Consider the following 21,239-nt stretch of genomic DNA (forward strand, 5'->3'; position numbering starts at 1 on the left):
GCCGCGGGTGGGGTCCACCCTGTCCATGCGGGTACTGCGCGGTCGGGAACGTAGGCCTGGGCGTTGAGGAGGCTACATCTAGGGAGTGCGCAAGTTTCCATGCCTCTTTAAGCCCGAGCGTGTTGTTTTCCAGCAGTCGTTGGTGGATTTTAGAGGACAGCATGCCCACAACAAAAGCATCTCATATTAAGAGTTCGGTGTGGTCATTGGCTGAGACTTGTGGACGGTTACAGTTTCTACCTAACACTAACAATGCGCGGTAAAAATCGTCCAGTGATTCCCCTGGGATCTGCCGTCTGGTAGCTAAAAGATGCCGATCGTATACCTGATTCACAGTGCGGACGTAGTGCTCTTTTAACAAAGTCATTGTGTCCTCGAAATCGTCCGCGTCTTCGCTAAGCGTGTAGATTTCTGGGCTCACCCTTGAGTGGAGGACTTGCATTTTCTGTTCCTCCGTGGGGGTAATCGGTGCCGTCCTGATGTACCCGTTGAAACATGGCAGCCAATGTTTAAAAGTTGCTGCTGCATTTGCCGCGTGGGGTTTGATTTGTAGACACTCTGGCTTAGACCATAAGACCATAAGATATAGGAGTGGAAGTAAGGCCATTCGGCCCATCGAGTCCACTCCGCCATTCAATCATGGCTGATGGGCATTTCATCTCCACCTACCAGCATTCTCCCCGTAGCCCTTAATTCCTCGCGACATCAAGAATTTATCTATCTCTGCCTTGAAGCCATTTAGCGTCCCGGTCTCCACTGCACTCCGCGGCAATGAATTCCACAGGCCCACCACTCTCTGGCTGAAGAAATGTCTCCGCATTTCTGTTCTGAATTTACCCCCTCTAATTCTAAGGCTGTGCCCACGGGTCCTCGTCTCCTCGCTTAACGGAAACAGTTTCTTTGCGTCCACCCTTTCTAAGCCATGTATTATCTTGTAAGTTTCTATTAGATCTCCCCTTAACCTTCTAAACTCCAATGAATACAATCCCAGGATCCTCAGCCGTTCCTCATATGTAAGACCCGCCATTCCAGGGATCATCCGTGTGAATCTCCGCTGGACACGCTCCATTGCCAGTATGTCCTTCCTGAGATGTGGGGCCCAAAACTGGACACAGTACTCCAAATGGGGCCTAACCAGAGCCTTATAAAGGCTCAGTAGCACATCGCTGCTTTTATATTCCAACCCTCTTGAGATAAATGACAACATTGCATTCGCTTTCTTAATCACGGATTCAACCTGCATGTTTACCTTTAGGGAATCCTCGACTAGCACTCCCAGATCCCTTTGTACTTTGGCATTATGAATTTTCTCACCGTTTAGAAAGTAGTCTATGCTTGGATTCTTTTTTCCAAAGTGCAAGACCTCACATTTTCTCACGTTGAATTGCATCAGCCATTTCCTGCACCACTCTCCCAAACTGTCTAGATCCTTCTGCAGCCTCCCCACTTCCTCAGCACTACCTGCCTGACCACCTAACTTCGTATCATCGGCAAACTTCGCTAGAATGCCCCCAGTCCCTTCATCCAGATCATTAATATATATGGTGAACAGCTGCGGCCCCAACACTGACCCTGTGGGACACCGCTGGTCACCGGCTGCCATTCCGAAAAAGAACCTTTTATCCCAACTCTCTGCCTTCTGTCAGACAGCCAATCCTCAACCCATGCCAGTAGCTCACCTCGAACACCATGGGCCCTCACCTTACTCAGCAGCCTCCTGTGTGGCACCTTATCAAAGGCCTTTTGGAAATCCAGATAGACCACATCCACTGGGTTTCCCTGGTCTAACCTACTTGTCACCTCCTCAAAGAATTCTAACAGGTTCTTCAGGCACGACCTCCCCTTACTAAATCCATGTTGACTTGTTCTAATCCGACCCTGCTCTTCCAAGAATTTAGAAATCTCATCCTTAACGATCGATTCTAGAATTTTACCAACAACCGAGGTTAGGCTAATTGGCCTATAATTTTCCATCTTTTGTCTTGATCCTTTCTTGAACAAGGGGGTTACAACAGCGATCTTCCAATCGTCCGGGACTTTCCCTGATTCCAGTGATTTTTGAAAGATCTCAACCAACGCTTCCGCTATTTCTTCAGCCACCTCCCTCAGAACTCTAGGATGTAGCCCATCGGGGCCAGGAGATTTGTCAATTTTAAGACCTTTTAGCTTTTTTAGCACCATCTCTTTTGTAATGGCAACAATACTCAACTCAGCCCCCGACCCTTTATAATTTTTGGGATATTACTCATGTCTTCCACTGTGAAGACAGACGCAAAGTACTTATTAAGTTCTCTAGCCATTTCCTCGTCTCCCATCACTAGCCTTCCAGAATCAGTTTGAATTGGCCCAATGTCTACTTTGGCCTGTCGTTTGTTTCTTATGTATTGAAAGAAACTTTTACTATCATTTCTTATATTACTGGCTAGCCTGCCTTCATATTTTATCCTCTCCTTCCTTATTTGTCTCTTTGTTAACCTCTGTTTGTTTTTGTAGCCTTCCCAATCTTCTGATTTCCCAGTGCTTTTGGCCACTTTATAGGATCTCTCTTTTTCTTTGATGCAGAGAGCAGCCATTCTTCAATTCTTGTTCATTAAATTGATGCACGATCAATCACTAGTGAAGCGAGATGGTAGTCCAATTGAAGGCTTTAACAAACAAGTCGTTACCCCAGCAGCTCCGGTACAGAATGACTGCTGTGAGTGAAACACAGACTCTTATGCTCCGCCTGTTGGACGGAACCATCAGGCAGGTTCTACCACTACAGTATAAGGTACATTCCACCTAGGTACCGCAATACCCCTAATATAGCCTACCACATGCTACTGTGTCTCTCCCACTGTGCTACTGTGTCGCCCCCACTGTGCTGGCCCATTGTAGCCACCGAAGATGGACACTGGGCTACAAAATGGAGAACTGCTAAGGCTGCAGGGAGAAAACAGTCTTAGCAAGGACAAGCAGTTTGCAGAAGGCTAATTAGCATTCTGCACGTACAGAAACCAGTTTATGGCCAGGTGCAGAATCTCAGCTAAAGGTGTAAATGGCAACAACGATTTGCATAGTAATGAGGTGATCCAGATCTAGGCCCACACAATAGAAACATTTAGGTTTGAATGGATACTTTGAGTGGACGCCCAGACGAAACGGCACCATAAGTATCCATCACAAAGCACCATAGAAACCGCCCCACCCATCGAGAAGCGACCCTCAGATTGGGGGTTTGGAAAATATCGATTGCAAGAAGACCCAATCGATATACAGCAGGTAGAGACCGCCCCGAAGAGGCACGGACTTTGGGGGGGACCTATAAAAGTAGACCCCGCACATGGTCCGTTCTGTTGTTTGGCTCCGGCTCTGCTGTTGTCTTGGCTCCGGCTCTCTGCTGTTTTCATCGCTTTGCTGATACATCGCATCCTGACTCCAGTTCCATCACCAGCCGTTGAGCCACCAGCCATCGAACTGTAAGTTTCACCACGACGATCGCTACATGATCCAGACTCGCTAGACCCTGACGACCTTTAATATCTGAGAGTTGCAGACCAAGAACGGGACGAAGGCCTCGCTCCCTGACCTTGCCTGTTCCTGTTTTAGATAAGTATTTTAGTCGTTTAGTTTAGAAGTAACTTAGTCTCTTTAGCGTATGCATGTGTATTTATTATATTGGCTATAATAAATATCAATCGTTTGAACTTACTAATCGGTGTACAGATTTATTACTTTGAACCTGACCTTGATATACTTGTGAGGTGTCTAAATACGGCACCTGGCGACTCCAAGCAGAATTACATACACAGAGCTGTAGTAGTGTTAAGCACACAGCCTTTAAACGGAGGCGTGTTAATACACTCCAATAAAACGCGTAATACACTCAAGTAAAACGTGCAACATTTAGTGGCACTCCGCCGGGACGTGGTTACAAGTGGCACCCCCACTCCGTCGAGGACCCTGAAATTTGAATTAGAAATCTGAGTAAAGAAAAAGAAAAGAAATCACAAGTAATCAAGGTGTTCAAACGAATAAACGTAATTCGGAAGTGTGTTTTGTGCATGCATACTAACAGGGTTGTAAGGAAAACCTGAAAGCATTTTTGCTGCGACAAACTTTCGGGAGTTTTGTGAACGGAACATAGCGTAAGCCTTACCCGTTTCGTGAGACATAACCTCAACACCCCCTGTTCCAAATTAAAGTGAGTCAGAGAAAATGGCCATGCAGGCAATGGAACGCCTCATGAACCCAGAACGGTTTGTGGTCGCAGCGACCAGCAGTAGCCGAGTAGGTCAGTGTCCCGTGTGGGAGCTGGAACTCTGCAAGTATCTGCAAGGAAAGGGATGGCCCCTTTGGAAAGAGTTCTGTATGAATGAGGAGACAGGTCCCGGAAGTATAGGACATACTTGGTGGGAGAACCTCTCTCAAATTCGTAAGAAAAACCTTAGTAAATCACGCAAGCCGATGGCAATCGTGTCCTGTTTGGCACAGTTGCGAGGCACAGAGGAGGTCGTTCAGACGCTCCGGGCAGAATTAGAAGAGAGAAATCGGATGAGCAAAGTGGATGTCAGGGGCATCGAGAAAGAGAATATGGAACTTAGAGGGAAGCTGGCAGAGAAAGGTAGAGAGGTGGATGATGCCAAGAGGGCACATCAGTCTTGTCTAGCCCATCTCAGCAGTTCCCAGATCCAGTACGAAAAGGCCTATCAGGACGTGCAACGTGCCGTCCTGATAAGAGAAGAATCAGAGAAGCAGGTAGAGGCTTTGCAGAGGCAATGCTCTGACCTAAAGGCAGCTTTAAGAGCACTCCATGCTGCCACCACAGAACAAAGACAGAGTACAATCGATCATGCGAAGTGTAGAAAGCAGATTGCAGAACTGCAATCTCTGCTTTCAGTGCAGAATGGGTTTCAAAGTACCTTTGGAACAAAGCTAGATGAGGAGAATGCCCCAGACTGGCAGGAATTAAGTGAGACAGCGCAGCGTTATGTTCAAGGAACATGTGCGCCAGCAGCGCAGCAGAAAAGACAAGCACCCCAACCCCCCACAGATCAGATAGTTACCGCACCAATGAATCCAGTCACCACCCAAAGGAAAGCGACCACAGAAGGCGCACCCGATATCACCTACACCACCCCCTTAACTGTAACCCAACTCAGGGACGCGTGTGAGAAGATCACTCCGTTTCTCCCCACCGCAGACCCCCACCAATTTTTCGCCAAAGTGAAACAGCAGGCAACCATGTACGGCCTGGACGAGAGAGAGCAGGTTAACCTCACGGTTCTGAGCTTAGACCAATCGGTAGTAGCAGCCCTCCCCGACCCACAGAACGTTGGCGGAGGCACCCTAGAGGAAATGCACACCTCCATTTTAGATGCCATAGGGTATAACCGAGGTGACCCAGTCGAAGGACTTAACAAGTGCCGACAAAAGAAAATCGAGCACCCCACAGCATTTGCAGGAAGGCTGTGGATCCATTTTAACGCAGTTTTCGGCGATTTAAATAGAGCCCATTTGAACCGTGAAAACATGGTTAAATGGACGCGCACCATAATTTCCCATGCCACAGATGCAGGACAGAGTGCTTGCAACAGTTATGACCCCTCAGAAGAGGCCCACAATGAGAAATGGGTCCTGAAAAGATTGTCCCGCGCTTGGGAGCAATCAGTTCAGGGCAGAGGCAAAGTGAAGACCCCAGAAGAAGCTCAGGCTGCAGCGGACATTCAGGCAGTGAGAGCGCACCAAAACCCCGCATGGGTAAATGAAGGAAAGAACAGCCCTCCACAGAAGTCGCAGGAATGCTACAACTTTGGCCATTTAGGACATTGGGCTAAGGAATGCAATGCACCCCAGAGATCACAGAGAGGCCAGCAGACAGGCACTCTGAATAAGACCATAAGACCATAAGACATAGGAGTGGAAGTAAGGCCATTCGGCCCATCGAGTCCACTCCGCCATTCAATCATGGCTGATGGGCATTTCAACTCCACCTACCAGCATTCTCCCCGTAGCCCTTAATTCCTCGCGACATCAAGAATTTATCTATCTCTGCCTTGAAGCCATTTAGCGTCCCGGCCTCCACTGCACTCCGCGGCAATGAATTCCACAGGCCCACCACTCTCTGGCTGAAGAAATGTCTCCGCATTTCTGTTCTGAATTTACCCCCTCTAATTCTAAGGCTGTGCCCACGGGTCCTCGTCTCCTCGCCTAACGGAAACAGTTTCTTTGCGTCCACCCTTTCTAAGCCATGTATTATCTTGTAAGTTTCTATTAGATCTCCCCTTAACCTTCTAAACTCCAATGAATACAATCCCAGGATCCTCAGCCGTTCATCATATGTTAGACCCGCCATTCCAGGGATCATCCGTGTGAATCTCCGCTGGACACGCTCCAGTGCCAGTATGTCCTTCCTGAGATGTGGGGCCCAAAACTGGACACAGTACTCCAAATGGGGCCTAACCAGAGCCTTATAAAGGCTCAGTAGCACATCGCTGCTTTTATATTCCAACCCTCTTGAGATAAATGACAACATTGCATTCGCTTTCTTAATCACAGATTCAACCTGCATGTTTACCTTTAGGGAATCCTCGACTAGCACTCCCAGATCCCTTTGTACTTTGGCATTATGAATTTTCTCACCGTTTAGAAAGTAGTCTATGCTTGGATTCTTTTTTCCAAAGTGCAAGACCTCACATTTTCTCACGTTGAATTGCATCAGCCATTTCCTGCACCACTCTACCAAACTGTCTAGATCCTTCTGCAGCCTCCCCACTTCCTCAGCACTACCTGCCTGACCACCTAACTTCGTATCATCGGCAAACTTCGCTAGAATGCCCCGAGTCCCTTCATCCAGATCATTAATATATATGGTGAACAGCTGCGGCCCCAATACTGAACCCTGTGGGACACCGCTGGTCACCGGCTGCCATTCCGAAAAAGAACCTTTTATCCCAACTCTCTGCCTTCTGTCAGACAGCCAATCCTCAACCCATGCCAGTAGCTCACCTCGAACACCATGGGCCCTCACCTTACTCAGCAGCCTCCTGTGTGGCACCTTATCAAAGGCCTTTTGGAAATCCAGATAGACCACATCCACTGGGTTTCCCTGGTCTAACCTACTTGTCACCTCCTCAAAGAATTCTAACAGGTTCTTCAGGCACGACCTCCCCTTACTAAATCCATGTTGACTTGTTCTAATCCGACCCTGCTCTTCCAAGAATTTAGAAATCTCATCCTTAACGATCGATTCTAGAATTTTACCAACGACCGAGGTTAGGCTAATTGGCCTATAATTTTCCATCTTTTGTCTTGATCCTTTCTTGAACAAGGGGGTTACAACAGCGATCTTCCAATCGTCCGGGACTTTCCCTGACTCCAGTGATTTTTGAAAGATCTCAACCAACGCTTCCGCTATTTCTTCAGCCACCTCTCTCAGAACTCTAGGGTGTAGCCCATCGGGGCCACGAGATTTGTCAATTTTAAGACCTTTTAGCTTTTTTAGCACCATCTCTTTTGTAATGGTAACCATACTCATCTCAGCCCCCTGACCCTCTATAATTTTTGGGATATTACTCATGTCTTCCACTGTGAAGACAGATGCAAAGTACTTATTAAGTTCTCCAGCCATTTCCTCATCTCCCATCACTAGCCTTCCGGAATCAGTTTGAATTGGCCCAATGTCTACTTTGGCCTGTCGTTTGTTTCTTATGTATTGAAAGAAACTTTTACTATCATTTCTTATATTACTGGCTAGCCTGCCTTCATATTTGATCCTCTCCTTCCTTATTTGTCTCTTTGTTAACCTCTATTTGTTTTTGTAGCCTTCCCAATCTTCTGATTTCCCAGTGCTTTTGGCCACTTTATAGGATCTCTCTTTTTCTTTGATACATTTCCTGACCTCCTTTGTCAGCCATGGCTGTCTAATCCCTCCCCGGATAATCTTTCTTTTCTTGGGGATGAACCTCTGTACAGTGTCCTCAATTATGCATACAAACTCCTGCCATTTTTGCTCTACTGTCTTCCCCACTAGGGTCTGCTTCCAGTCGATTTTCGCCAGTTCCTCTCTCATGCCCTCGTAATTACCTTTATTTAACTGTAACACCATTACATCCGATTTTGCCTTCTCTCTTTCAAACTGCAGACTGAACTCAACCATATTATGATCGCTGCTTCCTAAGTGTTCCCTTACTTTAAGATCTTTTATAAAGTCTGGTTCATTACATAGCACTAGGTCCAGAATAGCCTGCTCCCTTGTGGGCTCCATGACAAGCTGTTCCAAAAAGCCATCTTGTAAGCATTCCATGAATTCCTTTTCTTTGGATCCACTGGCTACGTTATTTACCCAATCCACCTGCATATTGAAGTCCCCCATGATCACCGTGATCTTGCCTTTCTGACATGCCTTTTCTATTTCCCGGTACATGTTGCGCCCCTGGTCCTGACCACTGTTAGGAGGTCTGTACATAACTCCCATTATGGTTTTTTTGCCTTTGTGGTTCCTCAATTCTACCCACACAGACTCCACATCATCCGACCCTATGTCGTTTAGTGCCATAGATTTAATTTTGTTCTTAACTAACAAGGCAACCCCACCCCCTCGGCCCACCTCTCTGTCTTTTCGATAGGTTGTCTATCCTTGGATGTTTAACTGCCAGTCCTGAACCCCCTGCAGCCATGTCTCTGTGATGCCTACCACATCATAATCATTCACGATGATCTGTGCCATTAGTTCGTCTACTTTGTTACAAATGCTACGAGCATTCAGGTAAAGTGCCTTAATGCTAACTTTCTTATCATTACAGATATTGGAAGTCCTAAGATGTCCAAAGTTATCCTTCCTTTTTGTTGAATTCCTAGTCTGCCTCAAGCTTAAATCCACCTGCCTACATGTTATCCTCCTGCGTATCTTGCCATTTAACTCCATGCTCCCTGTCGCTTTCACATTCCCTTCCCCCCAACTCAGAAGTTTAAAGTCCTACTGACCACCCTATTTATCCTCTTCGCTAGAACACTGGTTCCAGATCGGTTCAGGTGGAGACCGTCCCAACGGTACAGATCCCCCCGGTTCCAAAACTGATGCCAATGTCCCATGAAGTGGAATCCCTCTTTCCCACACCAATCCCTTAGCCACGTGTTTACTTCCCTAATTTTCTTGTCCCTATGCCAATTGGCACGTGGCTCGGGCAGTAATCCGGAGATTATGACCCTTGAGGACCTGTATTTCAATTTTCTTCCTAGTGCTTGATAGTCCCCGAACAGGTCCTCCACCCTAGCTTTACCTATGTTGTTAGTCCCAACGTGGACCACAACAACTGGATCCTCCCCCTCCCGCTCCAATATCCTTTCAAGCCGGTCAGAGATGTCCCGCACCCTGGCACCGGGCAGGCAACACACCATGCGAGACTCCCGATCCGGCTTGCATAGGATACTATCTGTCCCCCTAATTATAGAATCCCCTATAACAACTACTTGTCTTTTTACTCCCCCCTCTTGAATGGCCTTCTGCACCATGGTACCATGGTCAGCTGGCTCATCCTGTCCAGAGCCCTTTTCCTCATCCATACAGGGAGCAAGAGTCTCATACCTGTTGGACAAGGTCAAGGGCTGAGGCTCCTGCACTCCTGAACTCAGGTTCCCCCTGCCTGCCTCACTTACAGTCACACTCTGAAGTCCCTGATCACTTACTGAATGTGAATTACTTAATCTCCCAGGTGTGACTGCCTCCTGAAACAAAGTGTCCAGGTAACTCTCCCCCTCCCGGATGTGCCGCAGTGTTTGAAGCTCAGATTCCAGATCATCAACTCTGAGCCGGAGTTCTTCCAGCAACCAACACTTGCTGCAGATGTGGTCATTGCCATTCACAAGGGGAACAGCCAGCTCCCACATCATACAGCTACAGCACATCACCTGCCCAACCATCTCTGATTAGTTAATTAATTAATTACTTTGTATAAATTTCAGTTTAAAAAAAACCAAACTTCGATACCTCTGCTATAATCTTTTTCAACCTAGTTCTGGTTAACAAATACGAAAAAGAAAAATAACAATGTAATAAGGCACTTACCTGCTCACCCAAATGGGTCTTATTATTAGGTTAGAGGAGGAGGGCGGGTGGGAGACACTACACGTGTAGTGTCTCGGGTGCTTGACTTCCGTCGAACTCCTTGGGTCACTGATGCAGGTGCACCTTCAACTTACGCTGACCGCACTGCACGTATGCAAATCTCCCCAGAACAGCCAATCAGAAGCTCTGCTCTGCTGCCCCCTGCTAGATGCTTGACTTCCGTCGAACTCCTTGGGTCACTGATGCAGGTGCACCTTCAACTTACGCTGACCGCACTGCACGTATGCAAATCTCCCCGGAACAGCCAATCAGAAGCTCTGCTCTGCTGCCCCCTGCTGGATGCTTGACTTCCGTCGAACTCCTTGGGTCACTGATGCAGGTGCACCTTCAACTTACGCTGACTGCACTGCACGTATGCAAATCTCCCCAGAACAGCCAATCAGAAGCTCTGCTCTGTTGTCCCCTGCTAGATGCTTGACTTCCGTCGAACTCCTTGGGTCACTGATGCAGGTGCACCTTCAACTTACGCTGACCGCACTGCACGTATGTAAATCTCCCCGGAACAGCCAATCAGAAGCTCTGCTCTGCTGCCCCCTGCTTGATGCTTGACTTCCGTCGAACTCCTTGGGTCACTGATGCAGGTGCACCTTCAACTTACGCTGACCGCACTGCACGTATGCAAATCTCCCCGGAACAGCCAATCAGAAGCTCTACTCTGCTGCCCCCTGCTAGATGTTTGACTTCCGTCGAACTCCTTGGGTCACTGATGCAGGTGCACCTTCAACTTACGCTGACCGCACTGCACGTATGCAAATCTCCCCGGAACAGCCAATCAGAAGCTCTGCTCTGCTGCCCCCTGCTAGATGCTTGACTTCCGTCGAACTCCTTGGGTCACTGATGCAGGTGCACCTTCAACTTACGCTGACCGCACTGCACGTATGTAAATCTCCCCGGAACAGCCAATCAGAAGCTCTGCTCTGCTGCCCCCTGCTTGATGCTTGACTTCCGTCGAACTCCTTGGGTCACTGATGCAGGTGCACCTTCAACTTACGCTGACCGCACTGCACGTATGCAAATCTGCCCGGAACAGCCAATCAGAAGCTCTACTCTGCTGCCCCCTGCTGGATGTTTGACTTCCGTCGAACTCCTTGGGTCACTGATGCAGGTGCACCTTCAACTTACGCTGACCGCACTGCACGTATGCAAATCTCCCCGGAACAGCCAATCAGAAGCTCTGCTCTGCTGCCCCCTGCTGGATGCTTGACTTCCGTCGAACTCCTTGGGTCACTGATGCAGGTGCACCTTCAACTTACGCTGACCGCACTGCACGTATGCAAATCTCCCCGGAACAGCCAATCAGAAGCTCTGCTCTGCTGCCCCCTGCTAGATGCTTGACTTCCGTCGAACTCCTTGGGTCACTGATGCAGGTGCACCTTCAACTTACGCTGACCGCACTGCACGTATGCAAATCTCCCCAGAACAGCCAATCAGAAGGTCTGCTCTGCTGCCCCCTGCTAGATGCTTGACTTCCGTCGAACTCCTTGGGTCACTGATGCAGGTGCACCTTCAACTTACGCTGACCGCACTGCACGTATGCAAATCTCCCCAGAACAGCCAATCAGAAGCTCTGCTCTGCTGCCCCCTGCTAGATGCTTGACTTCCGTCGAACTCCTTGGGTCACTGATGCAGGTGCACCTTCAACTTACGCTGACCGCACTGCACGTATGCAAATCTCCCCGGAACAGCCAATCAGAAGCTCTGCTCTGCTGCCCCCTGCTAGATGCTTGACTTCCGTCGAACTCCTTGGGTCACTGATGCAGGTGCACCTTCAACTTACGCTGACCGCACTGCACGTATGCAAATCTCCCCAGAACAGCCAATCAGAAGCTCTGCTCTGCTGCCCCCTGCTGGATGCTTGACTTCCGTCGAACTCCTTGGGTCACTGATGCAGGTGCACCTTCAACTTACGCTGACCGCACTGCACGTATGCAAATCTCCCCGGAACAGCCAATCAGAAGCTCTGCTCTGCTGCCCCCTGCTAGATGCTTGACTTCCGTCGAACTCCTTGGGTCACTGATGCAGGTGCACCTTCAACTTACGCTGACCGCACTGCACGTATGCAAATCTCCCCGGAACAGCCAATCAGAAGCTCTGCTCTGCTGCCCCCTGCTAGATGCTTGACTTCCGTCGAACTCCTTGGGTCACTGATGCAGGTGCACCTTCAACTTACGCTGACCGCACTGCACGTATGCAAATCTCCCCAGAACAGCCAATCAGAAGCTCTGCTCTGCTGCCCCCTGCTAGATGCTTGACTTCCGTCGAACTCCTTGGGTCACTGATGCAGGTGCACCTTCAACTTACGCTGACCGCACTGCACGTATGCAAATCTCCCCAGAACAGCCAATCAGAAGCTCTGCTCTGCTGCCCCCTGCTAGATGCTTGACTTCCGTCGAACTCCTTGGGTCACTGATGCAGGTGCACCTTCAACTTACGCTGACCGCACTGCACGTATGCAAATCTCCCCGGAACAGCCAATCAGAAGCTCTGCTCTGCTGCCCCCTGCTAGATGCTTGACTTCCGTCGAACTCCTTGGGTCACTGATGCAGGTGCACCTTCAACTTACGCTGACCGCACTGCACGTATGCAAATCTCCCCGGAACAGCCAATCAGAAGCTCTGCTCTGCTGCCCCCTGCTAGATGCTTGACTTCCGTCGAACTCCTTGGGTCACTGATGCAGGTGCACCTTCAACTTACGCTGACCGCACTGCACGTATGCAAATCTCCCCAGAACAGCCAATCAGAAGCTCTGCTCTGCTGCCCCCTGCTAGATAGAAACAAAGCAAAGCCGATTCATAGTATAGGGATACAGTCAGGACAGACCAATGTGGACGGGACGGACTGACGGTGTTCGGGCTCCCCCACTTGGGTCTGTGACACTCTTTGGGATCAATCCGGAAGACCGGTAGTCACAGCTAAGGTTAGAGGGAAGCCCATAGAGTTACTTTGGGACACAGGAGGGTCCCGCACCACGATTAATTCCACCACCACGGCACAAGCAGACACGTGGCCGACCACCTCCACCATCACACTTAGCGGTTTCACAGGACACTCGCAGCAGGGACACATTACAGCACCAGTAGCAATCCAGCTAGGGAACATTTCCACCAGACACCCAGTTGTTCTAGTAAATCTTCCCCGGACAGCAGAACACATACTGGGGATAGATTTTATGAATGCCCATAGCCTGTCGTTCGACCCAGTTAACTAGTGTGTCTGGCGAATGGCAAGATCAGACAGAGCACCCGCTACTCTCACAGTAGGAGAGTACGCTAATCGGATTAGCGCAGTAGGCGACTATTCATTTGACCTGACTACACTAAACACGGACAGACAAGTTAAGGCAGTATTAAACAAACACAGGACAGCATTTGCCAGTCACCGGCACGACTGCGGCAGAATGACTGGACAAATTCACGTTACCGGACCTGACCCCCGACCACAGAAACAATACAGATTTCCCCTAGAAGCAGAGGGAGAAATAGAGACGGTAATAGGTAGCTTATTGGAGCAAGGGGTGCTTAGAACAGTAGCCTCCACCAATAATGCCCCTATTTGGCCAGTGAGAAAGCCCGACGGATCATGGCGTCTGACCATTGATTATCGGGAGCTCAACAAAGTAACCCCAGCAGTAGCCCCCACGGTAGCAACAAGTCCCGAGACCATGCTCAAACAGGGACTCAACTCCAAATTCTTCACGGTATTGGACATTAGCAATGGCTTCTGGTCAATCCCATTGGCAAAGGCATGCCAGTACAAATTTGCCTTCATGTTCAAAGCACAACAGTATACGTGGACATGCCTCCCACAAGGATTCCACAATTCCCCCTCCATTTTCCACCGACAGCTGGCGAATGGTTTAGAAAAATTTTCCCGCCCCGAATGTCTGGTACAGTATGTGGACGACCTACTACTGCAGACAGACACAAAGGCAGAGCACATTACGCTTCTGGCCGAGCTCCTGGAACTTTTAACCGAGATTGGATGTAAAGTTAACCCACGAAAGGCCCAGATTTTGGAAAATAAAGTGATGTATTTGGGTACAGTCATCACGCACGGCAAACCCGAGATCGAATTCAAAAGAATTGATTCGATTGTCAAATTGCCCCTTCCCCATAATGTTTCAGCCCTCCGGTCGTTCTGAGGACTGGTTGGTTATTGTCGGAACCACATCGACGGATTCGCGACAAAGGCAGCCCCACTCTCAGACCTCCTTAAGAAAGGAGCCCCCTGGGAATGGCTTCCGCAGCATTCAGAGGCTGTGGAGGAGTTAAAGAAAGCCCTTAGCGCAGCACCCGCGCTGCAAGTCCCAGACCAACTTTCCCCCTATGCAATAGAGGTAGCGAGCACAGATCTGACCCTCTCGGCCGTGTTGCTTCAGGAACGGCACGAGCAGCTAAGACCAGTGGCTTATGCCTCCCGACTTTTAGACCCAGTGGAACAAGGATTTTCAGCCTGCGAGAGGCACCTCCTTGCAGTTTTCTGGGCAGTGCAATACTTCTCCTACATCACCGGACTCAACCCCATCACCATTTTGACCGAGCACACCCCCACACAGTTACTCCTAGACGGTCGACTGAAGGACGGTTCAGTTAGCCAGATTAGGGCAGCTAGGTGGACACTACTTGTACAAGGACGCGACATTACGGTTAAACGGACCCGGACACACACATTTTAGCCGACAACCTCCAATATCCAGGACAGCCCCATGAATGTGAAATTGTAGCACCCCTACACAACACAGGACCCTTCATAGCGAAGACACCCCCCAGGAAGATAGGGAACCCAAGACAAAGCCCCCAACACACAGACACGTGTGGCCCACTACGGATATACGTGGACGGTTCATCCACGGTTTTAGATGGTGAGCGTATCACTGGATGCGGCATCTATGTCGAGGACGCGCAGGGCCGCGCACTCGAAGAAATAGCATTAAAATTACCAGGTCACTTAGGCGCGCAGGCAGCAGAGCTCGCGGCCATAGCTTATATAGTGGACCACCCCGATTCTTTCCCCAGCCCGGCGGACATATATTCGGACAGTCTATATGTCTGCAACAGTCTAACAGATTTTCTACCCCTGTGGAGGACACGAGGTTTTGTCTCCGCAAACGGGAAACCCCTTCCATCAGCCCCTTTACTCCGCCACATTCTAGACAAAGCGAAGGATAGGACCTTCGGCATTATAAAAGTTAGAAGCCACCATAGGTCATCCCCCCCTGGGAATGTAAAAGCCGACGCACTGGCTAAGGCAGGTTCCAGGCGAGGACACCTTTGGACACCCCCAGCTAGCGCACCAGCTAGCGCCCCTGTGAGCGCAGTTCAAGTCTCACAGACTGACATTAAGGATTTAGCAGAAGCACAGAAACAGGATGATGATCTCAGGGAGATTTTTAAAGGCAACTTTGTGCCTCAGTATGATAAGTTTAGACACGCTCTGACCACACATGAGGGTGTGATCATCAAGGACCAGCTTTATGTGGTCCCGCAGCAGGACAGAAACCAAATGATTGCCTTGTTCCATGGCGGACACGGACATCAAGGAATCGACACGACCACGAGGCACCTCAGGCAGCTCTGTTGGTGGCCTAACCTAAGGACCGATGTAACCCATTACATTGAGAATTGCCTTATTTGCGCCCAGAATAACCCGGAGAGGTATTCCAAAAAGGCACAGCTTCGGCATACTCGACCAGTTAATGGCCCCTGGACAAACCTCCAGATCGACTTTATAGGACCATTGCCCCCTTGTCGGAATGGCTATAAATACGTGCTGGTGGTAATTGATACCTTTACCAAATGGGTAGAGGCATTCCCCTCAGGAACAAATACAGCTAAGACAGCTGCAAAGATCCTGACCCACCACATCTTCACGAGATGGGGTTTACCTAGAAGTATTGATTCGGACCAGGGATCTCACTTCACAGGACGTGTCATGAAGAACGTCCTGACCATATTCGGCATCAAACAAAATTTTCATATTGCGTATCACCCACAACCCAGCGGGATTGTAGAGCGCATGAATCGGACACAAAAATCGACCCTTAGGAAAATGGTTCAAGAGAACAATTCTACATGGGATTCAGTACTCCCATTGCCACTCATGTTTATCCGAAATACGGTTTCCACATCTACAGGTTTCACCCCACACACACTCATGATCGGACGCCCTATGAAAGGTACTGAATTCCTTTCAGGACTGGACATGACTAGCCCCGAAGTGACGGCCCTCACCCATGAGAAAGCTGTTAAAGACCTAGTTGAGACTGTGAGGTCTGCACAGGTCGCAGCCGCAGTTCAACTAGGGAAACAACGCAGACAACGCACAGCCTGCTTTAATAAGACCGTACACCCCACAGAATTCCAGGTTGGGCAACAGGTAATGCTATCTGTATATAACCCCAGCAGTTTTTTGGCACCAAAATATTCCGGCCCGTATTCAATTTCGGACAAAATTAGCCCCTCAGTTTACAGGATAAAATACCCCAATGGAAAAACCGCGTGGTTCCATATTAACCAGCTAAAGGCATATGGAACACAGTCTAACCATGCACACCATGTCCTGCTAGACGCAGCAGAACACCTCGCCCCGCCCACTAGAGACACGTTTCCACCATCCCCCTCACAGACCAGTTCTTCATCGGACTCGCCCACGACTCCGCCCACTGACCACAACAGACCACGCCCCGAAACGCCCACAAACTGCCGCAGCAGAGACAGCGATACTGACACTGACTCTGAGGACAGCCACAGCACACAACCCTACAGCCCACACTGCAGCGACTACGACCCCGACTCCAGTGACCCCATGGAAGTCACCTATATCAAATATCCAGACCCACCACCCGACCCCGAATACCCCGACAATACCCATTCAAGTTTAGACCCAACACTTTGGCACAGGGACAATTCATACAGACTTGTCCGCAACGATGAAAGTGACCCCCGGTCACATAATTACAAAATTGCATGCCTGATCCACACAAGGGTGTGGGATCCGGGAGAGCAGGACGACACGGTGTCTGAATCCCGATACGGCAACCCCTTTGTGACCCTGTTCACAGAGGCAGAGAAAAAGTGAGGTGTCCAGATGATGTAAAATAGGAACCGCTTGAGGGAAGCGATATCCTTTCTGATGGAACCTGCACGTATGTTTTGTTTGTGAGTTTATGTTTGTTTGTATTTAACGTTATTGGTTCAGTTGGAGGTTGGACACCTTCTTTTCAGCTGAAAAGATTGTGACCACCTCGCACGCACTTTAGCTTGTCCGCAGAAACCTTTGAGAAATTCGGTTCCCAACCCAATGGTTTGATTGGAGATTTTTTCAGCTGTAAGGCTTGTGACCACCTTACACGCACACTAAGTTTCTCTGCTGAAATCTCTGAGAACTTCAGTTCACTGTTTTCAGATGTTGGAGCATCTTGGCTCCTCCCTTGTTTTTTAGGTGCCCCTCTATTCGGTGAATAGAGGCTGCAAACCCACGGTAAACACATTCTTGCCCGTTTATTCCAGGTTACTCAGGCAGTGGACAAACGGCACTGAGGACCCGCCCTGTCTGAGAACCCACTTTGGTCAGCCAAGCTCGGGTACGGCACAGCACGCCTTACCCGGGGATCCCATTCAAATCTTACCCGTAGTGGCCCATACGCAACCCATTCGACCTTTTGTTTCAAATTTGTTTTCATTTTTCGTTAGGTAGCCCTTAGGCCGCCATCCCACATGCTATTTACATCCAGGAACATTCGGATGGTAAATTAGCAAAGCCTGCGAGACGGCTCGCAGGAGGAAAGTTGTTAGGTGTATTCTGTTCGTAAAATTCGCTTTTGAAAAAAAAAAAATGAGGGGAGTCACAGGGTGTGACTTGGCCAGTCATTTTAATGGGTCAATTGGAATTAGAGGACAGATACACTAACAAGTACGGATATTAAACTGTGTATTGACAGATACTGTGCTTGATCCCATAGCTTTCGAAGGACGAAAGAGGGTTCACAGCAAGGATCGACCATACAGGAGGAAGAGAAAGAGAACGAAGAGAAGACCATGATGGAAGGCTACCTATTACTGTTAAATGTTATATTTGTATATGTGGAAGCGAGTCACGTTTCCCCCACAACCCCCGCCGTCAATGTTTCCCTCACACCAACTTCCCCGTGCTCAGCTCTGATCAGCGAAGTTCAGACCTGGTGCACAAAATTTATGACATGGTACTCCATGTCATACGTGATTGAATCACTGCTAGTGATTGCAATCCTCTGCATAATTGTACAGACCCTCAGGTTGAGGAAATGGAGAAGGAGAGCCTCCCGTTCCTGCCCCTCAACCATCTACGGAGTTCAATCCCCTATTTTCGGTTTCCACCAATCCCCCCAGCCCCTCAATGAATAAAGCACTATGTTAATAAAGGATACCCATGTATTATATTGTCCTGAACTCGACTGCCGAGTCAGGAAGTGATCTGTAATGTGGTGTGAATGGATAAGGTTTTTAGACTGTAATAAAATGTTTAAGGATAAGGATAATAGTTGTGATAGGTAGAGGTTCCCGGTTTTGGTAATGCATGTCCCCTTTGACATAGCGCCAAGTAGAAATGTCAGATAAAAAAATTTTCTTCCCATAGTCAAAGACAGAGTAGACGCCCAGGAACTTGCTGAGGTCAGGGAACCCAAAGAGGGCACCCAGAAGCACTCGAAGCAACATGCATAGGTGATCCTTCACAATTTTATTGTGAGGATCACAAGGAGGGAATGTAGCCACCTAAGATGGACACTGGGCTACAAAATGGAGAACTGCTAAGGCTGCAGGGAGAAAACAGTCTTAGCAAGGACAAGCAGTTTGCAGAAGGCTAATTAGCATTCTGCACGTACAGAAACCAGTTTATGGCCAGGTGCAGAATCTCAGCTAAAGGTGTAAATGGCAACAACGATTTGCATAGTAATGAGGTGATCCAGATCTAGGCCCACACAATAGAAACATTTAGGTTTGAATGGATACTTTGAGTGGACGCCCAGACGAAACGGCACCATAAGTATCCATCACAAAGCACCATAGAAACCGCCCCACCCATCGAGAAGCGACCCTCAGATTGGGGGGTTTGGAAAATATCGATTGCGAGAAGACCCAATCGATATACAGCAGGTAGAGACCGCCCCGAAGAGGCACGGACTTTGGGGGGACCTATAAAAGTAGACCCCGCACATGGTCCGTTCTGTTGTTTGGCTCCGGCTCTGCTGTTGTCTTGGCTCCGGCTCTCTGCTGTTTTCATCGCTTTGCTGATACATCGCATCCTGACTCCAGTTCCATCACCAGCCGTTGAGCCACCAGCCATCGAACTGTAAGTTTCACCACGACGATCGCTACGTGATCCAGACTCGCTAGACCCTGACGACCTTTAATATCTGAGAGTTGCAGTCCAAGAACGGGACGAAGGCCTCGCTCCCTGACCTTGCCTGTTCCTGTTTTAGATAAGTATTTTAGTCGTTTAGTTTAGAAGTAACTTAGTCTCTTTAGCGTATGCATATGTGTATTTATTATATTGGTTATAATAAATATCAATCGTTTGAACTTACTAATCGGTGTACAGATTTATTACTTTGAACCTGACCTTGATATACTTGTGAGGTGTCTAAATACGGCACCTGGCGACTCCGAGCAGAATTACATACACAGAGCTGTAGTAGTGTTAAGCACACGGCCTTTAAACGGAGGCGTGTTAATACACTCCAATAAAACGCGTAATACACTCAAGTAAAACGTGCAACAACATATATTCAATAGTTAGATTAACAATTAACAGACTTGCAAAAGGAAGCTTTCTGTGAACAATCTGTTAACAGTTAAATGTCTCGCACACCTGCACAGATCACTGTCCATATGTTAACCAGCTCTGCAGATTTAAACATAAAAATTGAACTGGTTTTAAGAACAATTTGGGGAATTTTCAGAATGTTTTCAGGACATTACGCTCCTTCACAAGCAGTGGCAGCATAATGATTTTGTGGCTGTTTAAATGCAAATTGGATTGAGATGTTAATCAGCAACCAAATGAACACTTTACTGCCATTAACTGGAAAATAACTGGGGGAAAATGTCTCATGGCATCCTACTTGGAGGTGTGCTCCAATAGTTTTTTTGCCCTGTCTTTAAACTTCAACCTACATACCCAGCATAAAAAGGTCAGTGCATTTTGTGATACCTTCTTGATCATCTGAGCCCCTGTTGTCCTTAGCTGTTCTTGAAGTAGTCTTGCTTCCATCAGAATAAAGGGGAAAACTAGGATCAAGGAATCCTGGCATGTCACACTTCTTCTTTTGGCGCTCTTTTCTCAACTGACGTTTTTCCCGATTGCTGATTTTCATAACCCAGTCCCCTGGAAAATAAAAAAAAGTACATTAATATAGCACTTTATAACGTTGAAACAGCTCAATGATTCACCACAGCAAATATTGATGTGCAGTGAATATTGCAATGTTGGATTTAAAAAAAAGATGGTTAAAAAGCCTACAAACATATAAACCAACTTGGATATGCCGAATTTGATGTATATAAATTTGCCATGTCAAGAGATTGAGGGCACGATTTAACAGAAATGAAACAGATTCCCATGTCGTGCATGTTTAGCCGGGTATTTACCCCCTTACCAGCAATTGTAGGGGTCATCTGCCCTGTAGAAAGATCAGTGAGCATCATGAGGGAGCCCCCGCGGTGGCATTGGCCAAACTCACACCACCTGCACTGCCTGCCTTTGGTGATGCCTAATCTCATCACCCCTGCTAGGGACTACCTGACTGGCCCCAGCTCCCCAAACTTCACTTACCTTCTTTGAGGACGCATAGCCATCAATTAGCCCTCAACATGCATGTGCAGACCCAGCAAAGACCACTTTTAATCATGGCTGTGCTGCATTTAGACTTTTTCACCTCAAAATTCAATTGTCAATACTACTGGTGCCTTTTCGCACCCAAAATCGCATCCATGCCACATGCCCACATTTCCAGTGCTGTCTTTAATCGTTGTTTGCATCGGCGCTGGGAGCATTTGCCAAAACAATGCACAGTAAGCAGATTGTGACGTCTGTCAGTGCAGAAGGCTGATATGTTTCTTGTGTGGCATTTTCGATATCAACGCCCCAACGTATGCCT

At 48.3% G+C, this 21,239-nt stretch overlaps 1 protein-coding gene across 3 annotated transcripts in view; it reads right to left on the minus strand.

Annotated features, from left to right (window-relative positions):
- LOC119967506 (protein LYRIC-like) overlaps positions 1-21,239 on the minus strand; it is a 191,755-nt gene that overhangs the window by 98,510 nt on the left and 72,006 nt on the right. For all 3 annotated transcript variants that reach the window (XM_038800159.1, XM_038800158.1, XM_038800161.1), the window contains exon 4: positions 20,294-20,467. In XM_038800159.1, the coding sequence (XP_038656087.1) occupies positions 20,294-20,467 (174 nt within the window). The remainder of the gene's footprint in view (positions 1-20,293; positions 20,468-21,239) is intronic.

Source organism: Scyliorhinus canicula, chromosome 6, assembly GCF_902713615.1.
Source record: "Scyliorhinus canicula chromosome 6, sScyCan1.1, whole genome shotgun sequence".
NCBI classification, from domain to species: Eukaryota; Metazoa; Chordata; class Chondrichthyes; order Carcharhiniformes; family Scyliorhinidae; genus Scyliorhinus; species Scyliorhinus canicula.